The following is a 23,509-nucleotide window of genomic DNA, read 5'->3' as shown; positions in this document are numbered from 1 at the left end:
TCTCCCATTGGTGCAGAACACAGGCTTACCATTGGCCCTGGTCGGTCATGTGCCTCTCAACCGATTGGTTGAGACCAGTCATGTGACGGCTCTCCGATTGGTCAAGAGGCTGAGTTAACCACGCCTCCAGAGCGAGGTATAAATAACCAGAATGCCCGGCGGTCGTCCATTTACTGTAGTCGACCGCAGGGCTAACTTCTAGCTTATTAAAGCCTAACGTTTGTACAGCAACTCGTCTCGCGTTCGATTGATGGTTCATCAGAGGGGAAGGGGGCCAGGCAGCTGGGAGGAGGGGAAGGGGGCCAGGCAGCTGGGAGGAGGGGAAGGGGGCCAGGCAGCTGGGAGGAGGGGAAGGGGGCAGGCAGGTGGGAAGAGGGGAAGGGGGCCCAGGCAGGTGGGAAGAGGGGCAGGGGGCCAGGCAGCTGGGAAGAGGGGAAGGGATCCAGGCAGCTGGGAATAGGGGAAGGGGGCCAGGCAGGTGGGAAGAGGGCCAGGCAGCTGGGAAGAGGGGAAGGGAACCAGACAGGTGGGAGGAGGGGACGGGTTCCAGGCAGCTGGGAAGAGGGGAAGTGGGCTAGGCAGCTGGGAAGAGGGGAAGGAATCCAGGCAGCTGGGAAGAGGGGAAGGGGCCAGGCAGCTGGGAAGAGGGGAAGGGGCCCAGGCAGCTGGGAAGAGGGGAAGGGGGCCAGGCAGCTGGGAAGAGGGGAAGGAATCCAGACAGCTGGGAAGAGGGGAAGGGGGGCCAGGCAGCTGGGAAGAGGGGAAGGGGGCCAGGCAGCTGGGAGGAGGGGAAGGGGGCCAGGCAGGTGGGAGGAGGGGAAGGGGGCCAGGGAGGTGGGAGGAGGGGAAGGGGGCAGGCAGGTGGGAGGAGGGGGAGGGGAAGGGGGCCAGGCAGGTGGGAGGAGGGGAAGGAATCCAGGCAGCTGGGAAGAGGGGAAGGGGGCCAAGCAGCTGGGAAGAGGGGAAAGGGGCCAGGCAGCTGGGAAGAGGGGAAGGGGGCCAGGCAGGTGGGAGGAGGGGAAGAGGGCCAGGCAGGTGGGAAGAGGGGAAGGGGGCCAGGCAGGTGGGAAGAGGGGAAGGGGGCCAGGCAGGTGGGAAGAGGGGAAGAGGGCCAGGCAGCTGGGAAGAGGGGAAGGGAACCAGACAGGTGGGAGGAGGGGACGGGTTCCAGGCAGCTGGGAAGAGGGGAAGGGATCCAAGCAGCTGGGAAGAGGGGAAGGGGGCCAGGCAGCTGGGAAGAGGGGAAGGAATCCAGGCAGCTGGGAAGAGGGGAAGGGGGCCAGGCAGCTGGGAAGAGGGGAAGGGGGCCAGGCAGCTGGGAGGAGGGGAAGGGGGCCAGGCAGGTGGGAAGAGGGGAAGGGAACCAGACAGGTGGGAGGAGGGGAAGGGGGCCAGGCAGCTGGGAAGAGGGGAAGGGGCCAGGCAGCTGGGAAGAGGGGAAGGGGGCCAGGCAGGTGGGAGGAGGTGAAGGGGGCCAGGCAGCTGGGAAGAGGGGAAGGGGCCAGGCAGGTGGGAGGAGGGGAAGGGGGCCAGGCAGGTGGGAAGAGGGGAAGGGAACCAGACAGGTGGGAGGAGGGGAAGGGGGCCAGGCAGCTGGGAAGAGGGGAAGGGGGCCAGGCAGCTGGGAAGAGGGGAAGGGGGGCAGGCAGGTGGGAGGAGGGGAAGGGGGCCAGGCAGGTGGGAAGAGCGGAAGAGGGGAAGGGGGCTAGGCAGCTGGGAAGAGGGGAATAGGCCAGGCAGTTGGGAAGAGGGGAAGGGAACCAGACAGGTGGGAGGAGGGGAAGGGGGCCAGGCAGGTGGGAGGAGGGGAAGGGGGCCAGGCAGGTGGGAGGAGGGGAAGGGGGCCAGGCAGGTGGGAGGAGGGGAAGGGGGCCAGGCAGCTGGGAAGATGGGAAGGGGGCCAGGCAGCTGGGAAGAGTGGAAGGGGGCCAGGCAGCTGGGAAGAGGGGAAGGGGGCCAGGCAGGTGGGGGAGGGTAAGGGATCCAGGCAGCTGGTGGAGGAGAAGGGATCCAGGCAGCTGGTGGAGGAGAAGGGATCCAGGCAGCTGGTGGAGGGGAAGGGATCCAGGCAGGTGGGAGGAGGGGAAGGGGGGCAGGTGGGGTGGGGGCCAGGCAGATGGAGGCAGGGAAAGGGGGCCAGGCATGTCGGGGGATGGGAATCGAGCCAGGCAGGTGGAGGGAAGGAAAGGGGGCCAGGCAGGTGGAGAAGGGAACCAGGCAGCGCCGGAAACATGCAGGGAATCAACTACATCAGCCAGCAGACCAAGCAAGCCATTTGAAATGTTACCAGGAATGAACTTGGGCAGTGAGCCTGTCCTGCGAAGAGCCCAGGCCACTTGCAGACCCAGACCATCTCACACGGTGAGAGAGTGGGGACCATCTGTTCCAAAGATAAGTCTGTCGACATGTGTGAAAATGACTGGTCTTCGCAGAGTGTTTACAAATTCTTTGACCTTCTGTTGATTCTGAGTCAGGCTGTTCCAGTAGCACTGGAATTCTGAGTTACTCCCTGGCAGCCACCAATAATGTTATATGAGACAGCAGGCTTGTCGCTATCTGTTAGCATTCGTCAGCAAATCCTGACCATTCTACACTTGAGTTTCCCTGCCCATCCACTGGTTCTCACTATAGACTGGCTATGAACTCCCATTCATTTCTCCAGATAGCTTGAGGGTCAGGAGGTCAGAGACGGCAACCTCAGAGAAAGGCATTTTTACTGGAGTGGGCCCTGGACCTGGAATGAGACCTGGAAAATCCCCTGGCCTAGGCCTGGGGATTTACATCTGGGGAGGGTCCTGGGCCTGAAGAGAGGCCTGAACCCTGAGAGGGGCCTGCAGAGGCCTGAGTCTGGCGAGAGGCCTGAGCCTGGAGGGAGCCTGGACTTTGAAGCCTACACTTGGAACAGAGCCAAAACTGTTTGGAGAAATGCATTTGTGCACCTTGATTTACCATAATCATGTGACCATTAAGATCATCTTGGGTAAAGGCTTTGGAGAGAAGCTGGGCGAAATTCTCCCAAAACGGGAAAAAATCGTTCAAACCGCCGTAAAACCCGGGCGGGTTTTACGGCATCGCGCCCCTTCCCGACGGGGGACCGATTCTGGTCCCCCGTCGGGGCTAGCAGCCCGACGTCGGAGGCTCCGACAAGTCGGGCTTAACGAAAATCGTTAAACCCGCTTGTCGGACTTAGCGCCGGCTGACGCGTCATATGACGTCAGCCGCGCATGCGCAGGTGGGAAGACGCCACCCGCGCATGCGCGGGTGACGTCACCGCGTTTTTGCGCGAAACCCGCGCATGCGCGGTCCGGGTTGCCCCTCAGCCGCCCCGCGTATTGATACTGCGGGGCGGCGGAAGGACAAATAGTGCGCGGGCATCGGGCCCGCTGCCCGCGATCGGTGGGCACCGATCGCGGGCCCATGGCACCCTTGGCACGGCCGTGGTACTGCCGTGCCAATCGGTGCCATGGTTATTTTTTTCCAGGTAGTCACGACGTTTTTACGAACGGCAGGACCAGGTGTGTTTGCCGTTCGTAAAAAGGTCGTAAAGGGCTGGGACTTCGGCCCTTCTAACAGCTGTGAATCGCTGCCGGCCGTTAAAAAAACGGCTGGCAGCGATTCGTGTCGGGATTTCGGCGGGGGGGTGGGAGAATAGCGGGAGGGCGTCAAAAAAGTCGGGAAGGCCCTCCCGCTATTCTCCCACCCGTCGTGGGGGGCGGAGAATTTCGCCCGCTATTTTTACCCACAACATGAACCATGATGTCAAGACTGTACAGCTGAATTTGAGTAGATTTTGATAGCTGTAAGAGAGCCAGCTGTTGTAAGAATCATTAAAAGTTTAGTCTGTAACTTTGTACAGGACATGGATTGCCGGTTGCGTCAGTATGGCTTTCCAGAACCAGCTTATAAGGAGATGATGGTTGGTTTGAGAACAAGTTGGAAATTATTCCAGTCTCAAAGGCAGAAATATGGAATTGCCAAAGAGTTAAACAAGAAACCTGATTTTCAGTGCTGGGGAAAGAGTGTATTTTTATTCACTTATGGGACGTGGGTGTCTCAGGCTGTGCCAGCATTTATTACCCATATCTAATTGCCCTTGAGGGAGTAGTTAAGAGTCAACAACATTGCTGTGGGTCTGGAGTCACATGTAGGCCAGATTGGGTAAGTGCAGCAGATTTCCTTCCCGAAAGGACATTAGTGAACCAAATAGGTTTTACAACAATTATCATCGTTAGACTATTAATTCCAGATTTTTATTGAATTCAAATTTTGACCATCTGCAGTGGTGGGATTTGAACCTGGATGGCTAGAGCATTACTCTTTGTCTCAGTTTACTAGTCCAGTGACAATACCACGACGCCATCGCCTCCCAAGCTTTACTGTCCGTTGAGGAGAAGAATAGCCAGTCTTGTGAAATGTTGGAGGCCATGAAAACCCACTTTGAGCCCTCATTAACATTATTTATAAATGCTACATGTTCAACACTAGGAACGCGATCTACTGGTCAGGGTTTGCCCGACCAGGAGCGTGGTGTGGCCGATGGATACTGGGAGAAGCCTCTACCCAAATCTCCAAGGAGGCCGAGCCAGGTGCCACTCAATACTGATGTACACAAACATGGAACTGGCGGAACTGCACCCAGGGGTCTCCTAGACCATCATAGGCCTCTGAGTGGTCAGGTACAGGGCAGGGTAGCCCCCTGGCTCTCCCCCTGTAACGTGGTCACTTTAGCACTGGCAGGCTGGCAATGTGGCACTGCCACTCTGTAACTACCAAGGTGCCGGGTGGCACTGCAAAGCTAGCAGGAGCACTGCCAGGGTGGTATACCCAGGGTGCCTGAGTGGAACTGCAAAGAGTCAGGGCCTGAGGGGGCCATGCCCATAGAATGAGGGTGGAGGAGGGATATGAAGGGTGGGGGGGTGCAGGGCAGGTAATAGGGTCATCTGAGATGTTGGGGGGATGAAGGGGGGTTCTGGAAGAGGCGGGCCTGTAAGGTGTGTGGGGGCGCCTGAAGAGGGGGACCCTCAGGGACCCCATAATGGAGCTTTACCCTTGAGGGTAAAGCCCATGTGTGTTGGGAGGGTGTGACGTTGCCCGAGGGTGGAGGGTGTGGGGTACCCTCAAGCTCACTTAGCGATCGGGGTACCCTTTCAAAATGGCAGCCCGAACTCTGAGGAGCCGGTCTGGCCAGTAAGTTTAACTCACCAGTGATGAAACTAATTTGAAGTATGGGCTAAACCGGTGAGAAACTCCGCAGGGCCAAAATAGGTGGCTCAGTGTGGTTAGATAGCGGTGGGGAACTCGCCGGTGGGAAATTCCCAGCAAAACCCGCCACAAATGATAGAGGGCGGGATTCCATGTCGGCCGATGCCGGAATCAGGACACATGATTGGACGGAGAGTCAGTTTTGACACCGAAAACGTGGTGGGGGGGGGGAGCCTCACGGTAGCATGGTGGTTAGCATCAATGCTTCACAGCTCCAGTGGTCCCAGGTTCGATTCCCGGCTGGGTCACTGTCTGTGTGGAGTCTGCACGTCCTCCCCGTGTGTGCGTGGGTTTCCTCCGGGTGCTCTGGTTTCCTCCCACAGTCCAAAGATGTGCGGATTAGGTGGATTGGCCATGCTAAATTGCCCGTAGTGTAAGGTTAATGGGGGGATTGTTGGGTTACGGGTATACGGGTTACGTGGGTTTAAGTAGGATGATCATTGCTCGGCACAACATCGAGGGCCGAAGGGCCTGTTCTGTGCTGTGCTGTACTGTTCTATGTTCTATGTTCTATGAGTGGGAGGCTGTTGACTAGGGACGGGCCATGGGATGGCTCTGGGGTGGCCCCCCAGGAGACTGGGGCGGTGTCCAGGCACAGACTCCCATTGCTGCGGCCTGCATGGCAGCCATCTTGCTATACACCACACTGACCACCCACCTTGGTCCCTGGTTCTGCAGAGTTACACCAACAGTGTGGGTGCTCCCATCACCACACCCCAGCCCTCACTCTCCCACCCTATCACCCTGCACCCACACTCCACCATGCCCCCCCCCCCCCCCCCCCCCCCCCCCCCCCCCCTCCCAACCAGCCATCATCAGCAGGTGGGGCATGATACGGGCTACCAAAGGGCAATGCCAACAGTAACCCATACAGGGGAACGCCGGACGGAGGCCGGTGGAGTGTACCGCTGCCAATGGCAAGGCCAGCCGATGGTACCCCTGGCAGCAGGGTTGGGTGCCAGAGCCAGATGCCCTATGGTGCCGAGCACCAACAGGGCCAGGGGTGTTCGGATAGGGGATGAGGGTCCGCAGTGCCAACCAGGGCTTTGACCCCTGCAGGCAGTGGATATTGGAGTATAACCAGCAATGGTGGCCTTCTGCTCGTCGCCGCAGTCCTGGGAGATGCACTGTAGCTGTGCGGCTGGAGCTGCTCAAGGAGGAGAAAGCTGCAGCAGCAGAGCCTGCCCTCAAGGAACTGGAGCCAGCCACTGAGGATGGAAAGCAGGCTGCCCAACAGGCTGAGAAGGATGAGTAGGAGGTGCAAAGGATGTGCCGCATAAGGACTCGCATGTACCAGCAGTGCCCGTCATTCGAGGACCTGCCAGACTAGGCATGTCATCGAAGACTCCGGCTGAGCACAGGACAGTGCGGCATATCTGCCAGAGCATGGCACGTCTGGTACCGTGAGGGAATGGCAGAGTACACCCACACCCGGTGGCCATCAAGGTGATGGTCGCCCTGAACTTCTGCACCACGAGGTCCTTCCAGGTGCCGAGTGGGGACCTGTCCGGGATCTTACAGAGCCCGGAAGCTTGATAACCATCTACAAGGCACAAGTCAGGAGTGCAATGGAATACTCCACATTTGCCTGGATGAGTGTAGCTCCAACAACACTCAAGAAGCTCGTCACCATCCAGGTCAAAGCAACCCACTTGATTACTCCCCTTCCACAAACATTCAAACCCTCCACCACTGATGAACAGTGGCAGCCGTGTGTACCATCTACAAGATGCACTGCAGTAACTCACCAAGTTTGCTTCGACAACACCTGCCAAACCCACGACCACTACCATCTTTACAAGAGCAGCAGATACCTGGGAAACCCACGACCTGGAGGTTCCCCTCCAAGTTACTCACCTTCCTGACTTGGAAATATATCATCGTTCTTTCACTGTCGCTGGGGCAACATCCTGGAACTCCTTTCCTGACAGCACAGTGGGTGTACCTACACCTCAAGAACTGCAGCGGTTCAAGAAGGCAACCCACCACTACCTTCTGATGAGCAACTAGGGATGGGCAATAAATGCTGGCATAACCAGCGACGTAGGTAGGAAAAGGGGTGTGGATGGAATAAACGAGTTTAGGGAGTTAGGCTGGAAGTTAAAAGCCAGGACAGACAGAGTTGTCACCTCTGGTTTGTTGCCGGTGCCATGTGATAGCGAGGCTAGGAATAGGGAGAGAGTGCAGTTGAACACGTGGCTGCAGGAATGGTGTAGGAGGGAGGGCTTCAGGTATTTGGATAATTGGAGTGCATTCTGGGGTAGGTGGGACCTGTACAAGCAGGACGGGTTGCATCTGAACCAGAGGGGCACCGATATCCTGGGAGGGAGGGTTTCAACTAATTTGGCAGGGGAATGGGAACCGGACTTGTAGTCCAGCAACTAAGGTAGCCGATGTTCAGGACTTCAAAACGTGTAGTGAGGCAGTGGGGAAGGTAATACTGACAAAGGAGAGTACTTGCAGGCACGGAGATGGGTTGAAGTGTGCATACTTCAACGCAAGAACCATCAGGAATAAGGTGGGTGAACTTAAGGCATGGATCGCTACTTGGGACTACGATGTGGTGGCCATCACGGAAACTTGGATAGAAGAGAGGCAGAAATGGTTGTTGGGGGTTCATGGTCATAGATGTTTCAATAAGATTAGGGAGGGTGATAAAAAAAAGAGGTGGGGGGGGGAGGAGTTGCATTATTAATTAGAGATAGTATAACAGCTGCAGAAAGGCAGTTCGAGGAGGATCTGCCAACTGAAGTAGTATGGGTTGAAGTCAGAAATAATGAATGAAAATGAAAATCACTTATTGTCACAAGTAGGCTTCAATGAAGTTACTGTGAAAAGCCCCTAGTTGCCACATTCCGACGCCTGTTCGGGGAGGCTGGTGCGGGAATTGAACCGTGCTGCTGGCCTGCCTTGGTCTGCTTTAAAAGCCAGTGACTTAGCCCAGTGTGCTAAACCAGCCTCTAATAGGAAAGGAGCAGTCACCTTGTTGGGAGGTTTCTATAGCCCCCCCAATAGCAGCAGAGATGTGGAGGAACAGATTGGGAAACAGATTTTGGAAAGGTGCAGAAGTCACAGGGTAGTAGTCATGGGTGACTTCAACTTCCCAAATATTGAGTGGAAACTCTTTCGATCAAATAGTTTGGATAGGGTGGTGTTTGTGCAGTGTGTCCAGGAAGCTTTTCTAACACAGTATGTAGATTGTCCGACCAGAGGGGAGGCCATATTGGATTTGGTACTTGGTAATGAACCAGGGCAGGTGATAGATTTGTTAGTGGGGGAGCATTTTGGAGATAGTGACCACAATTCTGTGACTTTCACTTTAATAATGGAGAGGGATAGGTGCGTGCAACAGGGCAAGGTTTACAATTGGGGGAAGGGTAAATACGATCCTGTCAGACAAGAACTGAAGTGCATAAGTTGGGAACTTATTAGCCTACCATGGGGAACCTTATCAAATGCCTTACTAAAATCCACGTACACTACATCCACTGCTTTACCTTCATCCACATGCTTGGTCACCTCCTCAAAGAAGTCAATAAGACTTTTAAGGCAAGACCTACCCCTCACAGATCCGTGCTGACTATCCCTAATCAAGCAGTGTCTTTCCAGATGCTCATAAATCCTATCCCTCAGTACCCTTTCCATTACTTTGCCTACCACCGAAGTAAGACTAACTGGCCTGTAATTCCCAGGGTTATCCCTATTCCCTTTTTTGAACAGGGGCACAACATTCGCCACTGTCCAATCCCCTGGTACCCTCCCTGTTGACAGTGAGGACGAAAAGATCATTGCCAACGGCTCTGCAATTTCATTTCTTGCTTCCCATAGAATCCTTGGATATATCTCGTCAGGCCCGGGAGACTTGTCTATCCTGAAGTTTTTCAAAACGCCCAACACATCTTCCATCCTTTTTTAAAAATAAATTTAGAGTACCCAATTAATCTTTTCCAATTAAGGGGCAATTTAGCGTGGCCAATCCACCTACCCTGCACATCTTTGGGTTGTGGGGGCGAAACCCACGCAAACACGGGGAGAATGTGCAAACTCCACACGGACAGTGACCCAGAGCCGGAATCGAACCTGAGACCTCGGCGCCGTGAGGCATCAGGGCTAACCCACTGCGCCACCGTGCTGCCCCACATCTTCCTTCCTAACAAGTATCTCCTCGAGCTTACCAGTCTGTTTCACACTGTCCTCTCCAACAATATGGCCCCTCTCGTTTGTAAATACTGAAGAAAAGTACTCATTCAAGACCTCTCCTATCTCTCCAGACACTATACACAATCTCCCGCTACTGTCCTTGATCGGACCCACCCTCGCTCTAGTCATTCTCATATTTCTCACATATGTGTAAAAGGCCTTGGGGTTTTCCTTGATCCTACCCACCAAAGATTTTTAATGCCCTCTCTTAGCTCTACTAATCCCTTTCTTCAGTTCCCTCCTGGCTATCTTGTATCCCTCCAGTGCCCTGTCTGAACCTTGTTTCCTCAGCCTTACGTAAGTCTCCTTCTTCCTCTTAACAAGACATTCAACTTCTCTTGTCAACCATGGTTCCCTCACTCGACCATCTCTTCCCTGACTGACAGGGACATACATATCAAACACACGCAGTACCTGTTCCTTGAACAAGTTCCACATTTCACTTGTGTCCTTCCCTGACAGCCTATGTTCCCAACTGATGCATTTCAATTCTTGTCTGACAGCATTTTATTTACCCTTCCCCCAATTGTAAACCTTGCCCTGTTGCACGCACCTATCCCTCTCCATTACTAAAGTGAAAGTCACAGAATTGTGGTCACTACCTCCAAAATGCAAATCTATCACTTGCCCTGGTTCATTGCCAAGTACCAAATCCAATGTAACCTCCCCTCTGACAGTCTACATACTGTGTTAGAAAAGCTTCCTGGACACACTGCACAAACACCACCCCATCCAAACTATTTGATCTAAAGAGTTTCCACTCAATATTTGGGAAGTTGAAGTCACCCATGACTACTACCCTGTGACTTCTGCACCTTTCCAAAATCTGTTTCCCAATCTGTTCCTCCACATCTCTGCTGCTATTGGGGGGCCTATAGAAACCTCCCAACAAGGTGACTGCTCCTTTCCTATTTCTGACTTCAACCCATACTACCTCAGTAGGCAGATCCTCCTCGAACTGCCTTTCTGCAGCTGTTATACTATCTCTAATTAACAATGCCACCCCCCACCCCCCGCCTCTTTTACCATCCTCCCTAATCTTGTTGAAACATCTATAACCAGGGACCTCCAACAACCATTTCTGCCCCTCTTCTATCCAAGTTTCCGTGATGGCCACCACATCGTAGTCCCAAGTAGCGATCCATGCCTTAAGTTCACCCACCTTATTCCTGATGCTTCTTGCGTTGAAGTATACACACTTCAACCCATCTCCTTGCCTGCAGGTACTCTCCTTTGTCAGTGTTACCTTCCCCACTGCGTCACTACACGCTTTGGCATCCTGAATATCGGCTTCCTTAGTTGCTGGACTACAAATCCGGTTCCCATTCCCCCGCCAAATTAGTTGAAACCCTCCCGAAGAGTACTAGAAAACCTCCCTCCCAGGATATTGGTGCCCCTCTGGTTCAGATGCAACCCGTTCTGCTTGTACAGGTCCCACCTTCCCCAGAATGCACTCCAATTATCCAAATACCTGAAGCCCTCCCTCCTACACCATTCCTGCAGCCACGTGTTCAACTGCACTCTCTCCCTATTCCTAGCCTCGCTATCACGTGGCACCGGCAACAAACCAGAGATGACAACTCTGTCTGTCCTGGCCTTTAACTTCCAGCCTAACTCCCTAAACTTGTTTTTTTTACCTCCACACCCCTTTTCCTACCTATGTCGTTGGTACCAATGTGCACCACGACTTCTGGCTGCTCACCCTCCTCCTTCAGGATCCTGAAGACACGATCCGAGACATCCCTGGCTCTGGCACCCGGGAGGCAACATATCTTCTGGGAGTCTTGCTCGCGACCACAGAATCTCCTATCTATCCCCCTAACCATTGAATCTCCTATTACTATTGCTTTTGTATTGTCCCCCCGTCCCTTCTGAGCCGCAGAGCCAGACTCAGTGCCAGAGACCTGGCCACTAGGGCCTTCCCCAGTAGATCATCCCCCCCAACAGCATCCAAAATGGTATACGTGTTTTGAAGGGGAACGGCCACGAGGGATCTGCACTGTCTGCCTGTTAGTTTTCTCTCCCCTGACTGTAACCCAGCTACACTTGTCCAGTATCTTGGGTGTGGCTACCTCCCTGTAACTCTTCTCGATAACCCCCTCTGCCTCCCGGATGATCCGAAGTTCATCCAGCTCCAGTTCCCTAACACGGTCTCTGAGGAGCTGGAGTTGGGTGCACTTCCCGCAGGTATAGTCAGCGGGGACACCGGCGGCATCCCTCACCACCCACATCCTACAGGAGGAGCATGCAGCCGCCCTAGCCTCCATCCCCTCTTACCTTACAGAATATAGCTGCCCTGTAGACCAACTGGACCTCCGCACTCCGACTCTGGTTCCAGTCAGCTGCACTCTGTAAACTCCTGGCTTCCTTCTCCCTCTTTGCGGAAATTAAATGAAGGGAGCACCTTGCTCCCTCCTCACCAAACTCCCTCAGTCACCAAACTCTCACTGTAGCACTCAAATACACCAAATTCAGTACTCACTGCAAACAAAGTCTGCACCGTAGCTGGATCCCTTTTATACTGTGAATCTAGCCTCTGAAAACTGACTAATCCAATTAACTAATTACCAAGCTCCAGCTGCAAGTACCTACAAGTAGAACCTTGTTTAAAGCTGATTCAAAATTCACCTTCTTCTAAACCAAACAGCAACTTTTAAATTAATTAACTAAATAAAAGAAATACTAGACTTTAGATAAAAATGAACCCTTATACTCCCTCAGTCACCAAACTCTCACTGTAGCACTCAAATGCACCAAGTTCAGCACTCCAGTGCAAACAAAGTCTGCACTGTAGCTGGATCCTTTTTATACTGTGAATCTAGCCTCTGAAAACTGGCTAAACACACAACTGGATAGGGCAGAGATGGACAGACTGGTGCAGGAGATGACACGGACGGATAGGGAATATGCGGACTCCCCGAGGGCAGAGCTACTTAGGGAACGACGGAGACTGCAGGCGGAGCTGGGAGCGCTATCCACGAGGAAGGCCGTAGAGCAACTCAGAAAGTCCAGGGGCGCGGTATGAGTATGGGGAGAAAGCCAGCAGAATGCTTGCACAGCAACTTAGGAAGAGGGAGGCGGCCAGGGAGATAGGGACGGTAGTGGACGGGGCGGGGAACCGGGTGGGAGACCCGGCAGGACTGAACAGGGTATTTAGGGACTTTTATAGTAAGCTATATACCTCGGAACCCCCCACGGAGCCGGAGGGGATGAGGCGCGTCTTAGATGGGCTGACCTTCCCAAAGGTGGGCAGGGGGATGGTAGAGATGCTGGGGGCCTTGATTAGAACTGAAGAAGTAATGGGGGGCCTGAAGGCCATGCAGTCGGGTAAAGTTTTGCAGGTATACTGGGGCTGGTGCTGGTTAGGGTGTTTAACGAGGCGAGGTACAATGGGGTGCTACCCCCGACGATGTCGCAAGCCACCATCTCGCTAATATTAAAACGGGATAAGGATCCGGAGGTCTGTGGGTCCTATAGGCCAATCTCCCTGATTAATGTAGACGCTAAACCGCTGGCCAAGATCCTGGCGTCCAGAATCGAAGACTGCATACCGGACGTGATTGTGGAGGACCAAACGGGGTTTGTTAAGGGCAGGTAGCTGGTAACCAATCTAAGAAGGCTACTCAATGTGATTATGATGCCCCCGGAGGTCAGAGAGGTGGAGGTAGTGGTGGCAATGGATGCCAAAAAGGCTTTTGACCGGGTGGAGTGGGGCTATTTATGGGAGGTGCTGGGATGGTTTGGGTTTGGAGAGGGCTTTGTGGACTGGGTTAAACTGCTATATCAGGCCCTGGAGGCTAGTGTAAGGATGAACAGGACAACATCTGAGCATTTTAGACTACACCGCAGGACAAGACAGGGATGTCCCCTCTCTCCACTGCTGTTTGCGTTGGCCATAGAACCGCTGGCAATTGCTATGAGAGCGGCAAGGGGATGGAAGGGAATGGTCAGGGGGAGGATAGAACACAAGGTCTCGCTCTACGCGGATTACCTGTTTTTGTCTGTGTCAGATCCAGCGGCAGGGATGGACAGGATTATGGAAACCCTAGGAGACTTTGGCCGGTTTTCGGGCTACAACTTGAACATGGCAAAAAGCGAGATGTTTGTGGTGCAGGCGAGGAGTCAGGAGAATAGGCTGAGGGAGCTACCATTTAGGCTGGTTGAGGAAATTTTTAGGTATCTAGGGATCTGGCGCGCGACTGGGGTAAGATGCATCAGTTGAACTTGTCCAGGCTGGTGGAGCAAATGAGGAGCGAGTTTCGGAGGTGGGATGCACTCCCGCTGTCACTAGCGGGGAGAGTACAGACGGTGAAGATGACGATCCTCCCGAGATTCCTGTTTATTTTTCAGTGTCTCCCTATTTTCATTCTGTGGTCCTTCTTTAAAAGAATCAATAAAATCATCCTGGGATTTGTTTGGGCACGGAAGTCCCCGCGGGTAAAGAGGGGGATGCTGGAACAGAACCGTAGCGAGGGGGGGCTGGTGTTGCCGAACCTCAGCAACTACTACTGGGTGGCTAACATATCCATGATAAGGAAATGGATGGTGGGTACGGGGTTGGTTTGGGAGCGGGTGGAGGCTGCTTCGTGCAGGGGCACCAGCTTGGCAGCCTTGGTCACGGCTCCCCTGCCGCTCCTGCCAGCCAGGTACTCCACCAGCCCTATAGTGGTGGCAGCTTTGCGGATTGGGGGCCAATGGAGGAAGCATGCGGGGGAAGTGGGAGCGTCGGTCTGGTCCCCAATATGTGACAACCACCGATTTGTCCCGGGGAAGATGGATGGCGGGTTTCGAGCGTGGCGGAGGTGGGAAGGATGGGCGACTTGTTCCTGGAAGGGAGCATCGCGAACATGAGGGCGCTGGAGGAGAAGTTCGGGCTGGCCAGGGGGAATGACTTTCGGTACTTGCAGGTGCGGGATTTCGTACGTAGACAGGTCCAATCCTTTCCACGCCTTCCACCAAGGGGGATCCAGGACAGGGTCATTTGCAGGGGTGAGGTAGGAGGGGGGAGAGTCTCGGATATTTATAAGGAGCTTATGGGAGCGGAGGACACAGGGATCGAGGAACTGAAACTCAAGTGGGAGGAGGAGCTTGGTGGGGAGTTGGAGGGAGGCGTATGGGCAGACGCTCTGAGGAGGGTAAATGCAACCGCAACATGTGCCAGGCTCGGCCTGATTCAGTTCAAAGTGGTTCACCGGGCCCACATGACGGTGGCCCGGATGAGCAAATTCTTTGGACAGGAGGACAAGTGTGCTAGATGTGGGGGAGGACCAGCGAACCGTGTCCAAAACTCAGGGGATACTGGCAGGGATTTGCGGACGTCATATCCCGGGTACTGAAAACAAGGGTGGCGATGAGTCCAGAGGTGGCGATTTTTGGGGTGTCGGAAGACCCGGGAGTACAGGAGGGGACAGAAGAATAGAGTAGGGGGGGAAGAATAGGCGGATCTATCTGCGAGAGTGGTACTGTTATTTGCACTATGTTTTATGTAATTGGCATCTGCACACTAATGTATATTGTTACTGTTTACAATGCCAAAAATACCTCAATAAAATTGTCTGTTAAAAAAAAAAGAGGAAGAAGGATAATGATGTAAGGCTGAGGAAACAAGGTTCAGACAGGGCGCTTTAGGGATACAAGATAGCCAGGAGGGAACTGAAGAAAGGGATTAGAGAGCTAAGAGGGGGCATTAAAATTCTTTGGCGGGTAGAATCAAGGAAAACCCCAAGGCCTTTTACACATATGTGAGAAATATGAGAATGACCAGAGCGAGGGTGGGTCCGATCAAGGACAGTAGCGGGAGATTGTGTATTGAGTCAGAAGAGATAGGAGAGGTCATGAACGAGTACTTTTCTTCAGTATTTACGAATGAGAGGGGCCATATTGTTGGAGAGGACACTGTGAAACAGACTTGTAAGCTCGAAGAGATACTTGTTAGGAAGTAAGATGTGTTGGGCATTTTGAAAAACTTGAGGATAGACAAGTCCCCCCTGGCCTGACGGGATATATCCAAGGATTCTATGGGAAGCAAGAGATGAAATTGCAGAGCCGTTGGCAATGATCGTTTCGTCCTCACTGTCAACAGGGGTGGTACCAGGGGATTGGAGAGTGGCGAATGTCGTGCCCCGTTCAAAAAAGGAAATAGGGATAACCCTGGGAATTACAGGCCAGTTAGTCTTACTTCGGTGGTAGGCAAAGTAATGGAAAAGGGTACTGAGGGATAGGATTTCTGAGCATCTGGAAAAACACTGCTTGATTAGGGATAGTCAGCACGGATCTGTGAGGGGTAAGTCTTGCCTCACAAGTCTTATTGAATTCTTTGAGGAGGTGACCAAGCACATGGATGAAGGCAAAGCAGTGGATGTAGTGTACATGGATTTTAGTAAGGCATTTGATAAGATTCCCCATGGTAGGCTTCTGCAGAAAGTAAGGAGGCATGGGATAGTGGGAAATTTGGCCAGTTGGATAACGAACTGGCTAACCGATAGAAGTCAGAGAGTGGAGTGGTGGTGGATGGCAAATATTCAGCCTGGAACTCAGTTGCCAGTGGCATACCACAGGGTCCTCTGCTGTTTGTGATTTTCATTAATGACTTGGATGAGGGAGTTGAAGGGTGGGTCAGTAAACTTGCTGCCGATACGATGATTTTTGGAGTTGTGGATAGTGAGGAGGGCTGTTGTCGGCTGCAAAGAGACATTGATAGGATGCAGAGCTGGGCTGAGAAGTGGCAGATGGAGTTTAACCCTGAAAAGTGTGAGATTGTCCATTTTGGAAGGACAAATATGAATGCGGAACACAGGGTTAACGGTAAGGTTCTTGGCAATGTGGAGGAGCAGAGAGATCTTGGGGTCTATATTCATAGACCTTTGAAAGTTGCCACTCAAGTGGATAGTGCTGTGAAGAAGGCCTATGGTGTGCTAGTGTTCATTAGCAGAGGGATTGAATTTAAGAGCCGTGAGGTGATGATGCAGGTGTACAAAACCTTGGTAAGGCCATATTTGGAGCACTTTGTGCAATTCTGTTTGCCTCATTTTAGGAAGGATGTGGAAGCTTTGGAAAAAGTGCAAAGGAGATTTACCAGGATGTTGCCTGGAATGGAGAGTAGGTCTTACGAGGAAAGGTTGAGGGTGCTCGGCCTTTTCTCATTAGAATGCAGAATGATGAGGGGCGACTTGATAGAGGTTTATAAGATGATCAGGAAAATAGATAGAGTAGACAGTCAGAGACTTTTTCCCCGGGTGGAACAAACCATTACAAGGGGACATAAATTTAAGGTGAATGGTGGAAGATATAGGGGGGATGTCAGAGGTAGGTTCTTTACCGAGAGTGTAGTGGGGGCATGGAATGCACTGCTTGTGGAAGTAGTTGAGTCGGAAACATTCAGGACCTTCAAGCAGCTATTGGATAGGTACATTGGTTACGGTAGAATGATGGCGTGTAGATTAACTTGTTCTTAATCTAGGACAAAAGTTCGGCACAACACCGTGGGCTGAAGGGCCTGTTCTGTGCTGTATTTTTCTATGTCCACATTCAGTAAATGAATTTTAAACAAACATCACATTGTTCAGACAGATGGCTCTTTTACCTCTCCAAACAGCAGCTGTGTGGATTGCTCGCTGAGATCTATCAATCCGTCTCCAAGCTGATGTTGCTTCAGTTTATTTGACAGTGACTTCAGGTTGTGCTCAAGTTTCTGGACTACATCAGCAGCTTTCTGTAACCTCCAGAACGGAAAGCTGCATTCAAAAGGAGCAAATAAACACTTTTCATTAACCAGAGCAAAAATAAATACAACCTCTCATTTTTAATGGAAGGGGGGGTCAGGTGAAGAGAGAACTAGGTATTAAACATGTGGACAAGACAGCTGGGGAAAAGAGGGGAACTTGGTGTTAAACAGAGAGAGGGAAAAGAGAACTGGGTATTAGAGAGAGAGAGAGCATGTGTGGGAGGGGAGAGGATAACTAGGTATTAAACAGAGAGAGAGTGCAAGAGGGAAGGGAAGAAACTGGGTCGTAGATAAAGAGAAAGATAGTGAGAGGAGAGAAAGGGAGTAGTCTTAAAGCGAGGAGGAAGAAAGGGAAACTGGGTGTTGAACAATTATTTATCAAGTCTACCATCATCACACTTCTTAAAAAATAACCCTTCATTCTTCTCTCCGTGTAAAGCTCTCTTTCCCCTCTAGTCCTTGAACAAGTTGTCAGCTCCCAAATCTATGTTTGAATCCCTCCAATCAGATGCCAGCCACTGCCTGGACCAAAACGTAACTCTTACCAAAGTTACAAGTGACTTCTTATCTGGCCGTGACAAACAACTTTCCCTCCTCGACTTGTCTACCTGACGCTGTTAATCACACTCCTCCACTGTCATCCAGTCGGGTGGGACTGGTTCAATTCTTATCTATCTAATCATAGCCAGAAAATGACCAACAGTGATTCCTCTTCACTCTTGCGCTGTTACCTCTGGTATCTCCCAAGGATCAATCCTTGGTCCAATCCAATTTCTCATCACCCCTTTGTGATATCGTCCGAAACCACAATGCCAGGTTCCAGATATATATTTTTTAGAACATACAGTGCAGAGGAGGGCATTCGGCCCATCGAGTCTACACCGACCCACTTAAGCCCTCACTTCCACCCTATCCCCGTAACCCAATAACCTTTCCTAACCTTGTAGGTCACTAAGGGCAATTTATCACAGCCAATCCACCTAACCTGCAGGTCTTTGGACTGTGGGAGGAAACCGGAGCACCCGGAGGAAACCCACGCAGACATGGGGAGAACGTGCAGACTCCGCACAGACAGTGACCCAGCAGGGAATCGAACCTGGGACCCTGGCGCTGTGAAGCCACAGTGCTATCCACTTGTGCTACCGTGCTGCCCACAAACGCTGATGACAGCCAGTTCTATTTCACCGCCACTCTCTAAACTATCAGACTGCATCTCTGACATCCAGTACTGGGTGAACAGAAATTTCCTCCAACTCAACATTGGGAAAATTGAAGCCATTGTGTACAAGCCATCACAAACTCTGTTCATTTAGCTTTGATGCATCCCTCACAATTGTTTGAGGCTGAACCAGCCTGTTTGCAATCTTGTGGCATGTTTTCTAGAGATGAATTTCAAACCAAGTGCATGTATTGTTACTAAAACCTCCTATTTCCACTTCTCATTCATCGCTATACGTTGCCCCTCTCAGTTCAAATGCCTATACCCTCAGTCTTGCCTTTCTTTTCTCTAGACTTGACAATTCCAATGCTCTCCTGACCTCCCTCGTTCTGCTCTCTGAAAACTTGAGGTCATCCAAAACTCTGCTGCCCGTGTCCGAACTGACTACGTTCAGCTCACTTATCATTCCAGTGCTCGCTGACTTACATTGTTCACAGTTAAGCAACAGCTCAATTTTTAAATTCTCGTCCTTGCGATCCCTTCATGGCTTGACCCTTCACTTGCTGTGTAATCTACACGTTTATAGGTCTCTGAGATCTCTGTGCTTTGTCAATTAGGTTCTCTAGTCCACTACCTCCTTATGTGGCTCAGTGCAAATTTTGTTTGTTAACACCACTAAAGCTCCTTGGCACATTGTATTAAGTTATAGTAATTGGAAGTTGTTGTTGAAAAAGGGATTGGGGAAAGAGTGGTGAACTGGGATTCAACAGGCACCGTAGCACAGTGATAGTACTGTTGCTTCACAGCGCAGGGTCTCAGGTTCGATTCCCGGCTTGGGTCACTGTCTGTGCGGAATCTGCACATTCTTCCCGTATCTGCGTGGGTTTCCTCTGGATGCTCCGGTTTCCTCCCACATGTCCCGACAGATGGGTGGGATTCTCCAACCCCCCCCCGCCGGATCGGAGAATCATCGGGGGGGGGGGTGAATCTCGCCCCCGCTGGCTGCCGAATTCTCCGGCGCCGTAGTTTTCGCAGGGGCGGGAATCGCGCCGCGCCGGTCGGCGGCCGCTAGCAGCGGCCCCCTCAGCTATTTTTGCCGGTCCCGCCGGCGTAAATTAGAGTAGGTTCCTACGGGCAGGACCTAGGGGCATGGGCGTCCTCTGGGGGGCACCGGGGGATCTGGCCCCGGGAGGTGCCCCCACAGGGGCCTGGCTCGCGATCGGGGCCTACCGATCCACGGGCGGGCCTGCGCCATGGGGGTACTCTATTCCTCCGCGTCGGCTGCTATTCCTCCACGATGGCCAATGTGTAGATGAACCCCCCCCCCCTGCGCATGCGCTGGAATGACGCCAGCACACACTGCCGCTCCCGCACATGCGCCAACTCGCGCTGGCTGGCGGAGGTCTTTCAGCGCCAGTTGGCGTGGCACCTCTGGGACGGCCAGGTGCCGGAGTGTTTCACCGCACTCCTTACCGCCGGAGTTCTCACCCTGCCGATTACGGCAGAATCCCGTGTTGTTTGATCATTTGGACATTCTGAATTCTCCCTCGGTGTACCCGAACAGGCGCCGGAGTGTGGCGACTAGGGGCTTTTCACAGTAACTTCATTGTCGTCTTTATGTAAGCCTACTTGTGACAATAAAGATTATTATTAAAACTTATTATTAAGTAATTCCAGCTCGCAGTATGGTGGCGCAGTGGGTTAGCAGTGCAGCCGCACGGCGCTGAGGTCCCAGGTTCGATCCCGGCTCTAGGTAACTGTCTGTGTGGAGTTTGCACATTCTCCACGTGTTTGCGTGGATTTCGCCCCCACAACCTAAAGGTGTGCCGGGTAGGTGGATTGGCCATGCTAAATTGCCCCTTAATTGGAAAACGAATTGGGTACTCTAAATTTATAAAACAAAAAAGTAATTCCAGCTCAATTCAGACAGGCATTCTGAATCGTGGGTAGAGGAAGGCTGTCGAGGGTCACAGGAAGTGAAACCTAGCTGTGGATCAATGTGTTGAGATAGCCACATGACACAATGAGGGAGATGGTGTGAGGAGGCCTGGAGTAACATGTACTGGGAGCTAAGGTGAAGGCCATGCCTCAGCATTGGATTGTAGGACCCAGCTCCAATAGAGAGAGAGGCCTCAATAAGGGAAAAGACAGATTTATCATCAGACCTCTTCTGCCTCCTTTTTTGAAATGTCAGCTTCTTCACAAGTTTTCAATTTGTTGTTTCCTGTGGAATGTCAGGTAAGGTTGTGCTGAGCTGTAAATTCATCAACAATTGTGACAGTGATAATTCATTAATCAATGGTGCTGCTCTCTAGTTAAGTAACACAAGATATGGATCTTCCTGGCTGTCCATAGCTTTTTTGAGTAGCTGCTTCACAATGTGGACACCTTTTTCAGCCTTCCCATTGGATTGCGGACAAAGAGGACTAGAAGTAATATGTCAAAAATCATAGCTCTGTGCAAACTCTGTCCATTCATGACTGCTAAAATATGGGCCATTGTCGCTCATGACAATTTGAAGTAATCCATGGAGTGCAAAAATGTCTTTGGTATGTTTTTTTTAAAAATAATTTTTATTGAAAGAGTTTTTCCATACAGACATTTACCCCTACTAATTTTTAAATTATTTACAACACAATCCCTCTAGGCAAATGTCCCTCCCTCGCCCGCCCTCTCGCGCGCACCAGTCCTCCCCCCCCCCCCCCCCCAGACAACCTTAACAATCAAGGCAGCCTACAGTTTCAGACATGAGCAGCGAGCAGACTTGCCCGCGTTACAGTCGTGCATGTCCCCCCACGACCCTTGCTGCCCCCCCCTCCCCCCCCCTCCCCCCCCCCCCCCCCCCCCCCCCCGGGTTGCTGCTGCCACGACCCCGAACATCTATCTCTGATCTAAAAAGTCAAGGAAAGGTTGCCACCGCCTGGCGAATCCCTGTACCGACCCTCTCAGGGCAAATTTGATCCTTTCTAGCTGAATATAGCTAGCCATATCGTTAATCCAAGTTTCAACGCTTGGAGGCCTCGCGTCCTTCCATTGAATTAATATCCTTCGTCGAGCCACTAGGGACGCAAAGGCCAGTATTCCGGCCTCCCTAGCCTCCTGTACCCCCGGTTCTACCCCGACCCCAAAGATCGCAAGCCCCCATCCTGGTTTGACCCTGGACCCCACCACCTTCGACACCGTCCTTGCCACCCCCTTCCAGAACCCTTCCAGCACCGGACATGCCCAGAACATATGCACATGGTTCGCTGGGCTTCCCAGACATCTGACACACCTGTCCTCACCCCCAAAGAACCGGCTCATCCTTGTCCCCGTCATGTGAGCTCTATGCAGCACCTTAAATTGAATGAGGCTCAGTCTCGCACACGAGGAGGAAGAGTTGACCTTCTCCAGTGCATCCGCCCACGTCCCGTCTTCTATCTGCTCTCCCAGCTCCCCTTCCCACTTGGCTTTCAGCTCCTCCCCTGATGCTGCTTCCGCCTCCTGCATTATCTTGTAGATGTCTGATATCTTCCCCCCTCCGACCCAGACCCCCGAGAGCACCCTATCACTCGCCCCCTTACTGGGGAGCAGGGGAAACCCCTCCACCTGCCGCCTAGCAAATGCCTTCACTTGTAAATATCTGAACATGTTTCCCGGGGGGAGCTCAAACTTCTCCTCCAGCCCTCCCAGGCTCGCAAACCTCCCCTCTATAAACAGGTCCTTCAGCTGCCGTATGCCCACCCTGTACCAGCTCTGAAATCCCCCGTCGATGTTCCCCGGGATGAATCTATGGTTCCCTCTTATTGGCGCCGCCAACAGACCTCCCATTTCCCCCCTATGTCGCCTCCACTGCCCCCATATCTTGAGGGTGGCCGCCACCACCGGGCTCGTGGTGTACCTCGTGGGGGGGAGCGGCCATGGTGCCGTTACTAGGGCCCCCAGGCTTGTGTTGCCACAGGACGCCCTCTCCATTCGTTTCCAAGCTGCCCCCTCCCCTTCCATCATCCACTTGCGCACCATTGACACATTTGCCGCCCAGTAGTACCCCGAGAGATTGGGCAGTGCCAGCCCTCCACTGTCCCTACTCCGCTCCAAAAAGACCCTCCCACACGTAGCTCATGATGCTACTCGTCACCTTTTTGAAGAAGGCCCTAGGGAGGAAGATGGGCAAGCACTGAAATAAAAACAAGAACCTTGGGAGGACCGTCATTTTGATTGACTGCACCCTCCCCGCCAGCAACAACGGTACCATGTCCCACCTCTTAAATTCCTCCTCCATCTGTTCCACCAGCCTGGAAAAGTTCAACTTGTGGAGGGTCCCCCAGTTCCTTGCCACCTGCACCCCTAAGTACCTAAAGCTCTTTCCTGCTCGCTTGAAGGGGAGTCTCCCAATACCCTCTCCCTGGTCCCCCGGGTGTATCACAAAATGTCTTTGGTATGTTTGATGACACACCTAGCTGATGAGTTTGCTAGTTGTACCACTTCTGGAAAGTTAGAGAAATAGTCTATCACTAACGGATATTCTTTCCCTGCCAGATAGAACAAATCCATTCCCACTTTCTGCCGGAAATGGAGTCGTGATGATTTTGCCCACTTGCATTGTTTTTTTTCGCTCTTTGTACTGAAACTTCTGACAAGTTAAACAGTTTTCTATCATGCTCTGAATGTCTTGATTGATGACTGGCCAGTATACCGTTTCTCTGGCTCTTCGTTTGCATTTTTATATGCCTAAGTGTACCTCATGAATCTTCTTTAGAAGCAAGGATCGTAAAGATTGTGGTATTACAATCCTGTTTTGCCTGAGCAAAAACCATTGACTGCTCTTAGCTCTGCTCTAATATTTGGAACAGGATCCTTTTGGCCATACCTCAGTGAGATATTTTATTATCTTCTGTAAGATTTCACCTTTGTTGGTTTTGTCTCTGATTAATTTTTACTTTATTGGACACTGGAAGGGATTCTGTCACAAGATTCAGGTGTATTTGCACATCCTCATCCATACAATGTTCTTCCTTCATGTCCACAGCTCAAGGGAGTGCATCAGCTACTATGAGGTGTTTTCCTGCCGTATAAATGAGATTCAAGTCGTACCTCTGTAACTTCACCATCATATGTTATATTCTTGGTGACATCTCATTTAGGATTTTTCTTTACTATCGCCACAAGTGGTATGTGATCAGTTT

General features: G+C 52.2%; 1 protein-coding gene across 2 annotated transcripts in view; it reads right to left on the bottom strand.

Annotated features, from left to right (window-relative positions):
* Positions 1-23,509, bottom strand: part of si:ch211-236l14.4 (SITS-binding protein) — a 274,084-nt gene that overhangs the window by 167,081 nt on the left and 83,494 nt on the right. For both annotated transcript variants that reach the window (XM_038807329.1, XM_038807330.1), the window contains exon 4: positions 17,045-17,195. In XM_038807329.1, coding sequence (XP_038663257.1) covers positions 17,045-17,195 — 151 coding nt within the window. The remainder of the gene's footprint in view (positions 1-17,044; positions 17,196-23,509) is intronic.

The sequence above is a fragment of the Scyliorhinus canicula genome, chromosome 9 (genome assembly GCF_902713615.1).
Source record: "Scyliorhinus canicula chromosome 9, sScyCan1.1, whole genome shotgun sequence".
NCBI classification, from domain to species: domain Eukaryota; kingdom Metazoa; phylum Chordata; class Chondrichthyes; order Carcharhiniformes; family Scyliorhinidae; genus Scyliorhinus; species Scyliorhinus canicula.
The sequence above is the reverse complement of the archived record's forward strand: the minus strand, read 5'-3'. Positions and strand labels throughout refer to the sequence as shown.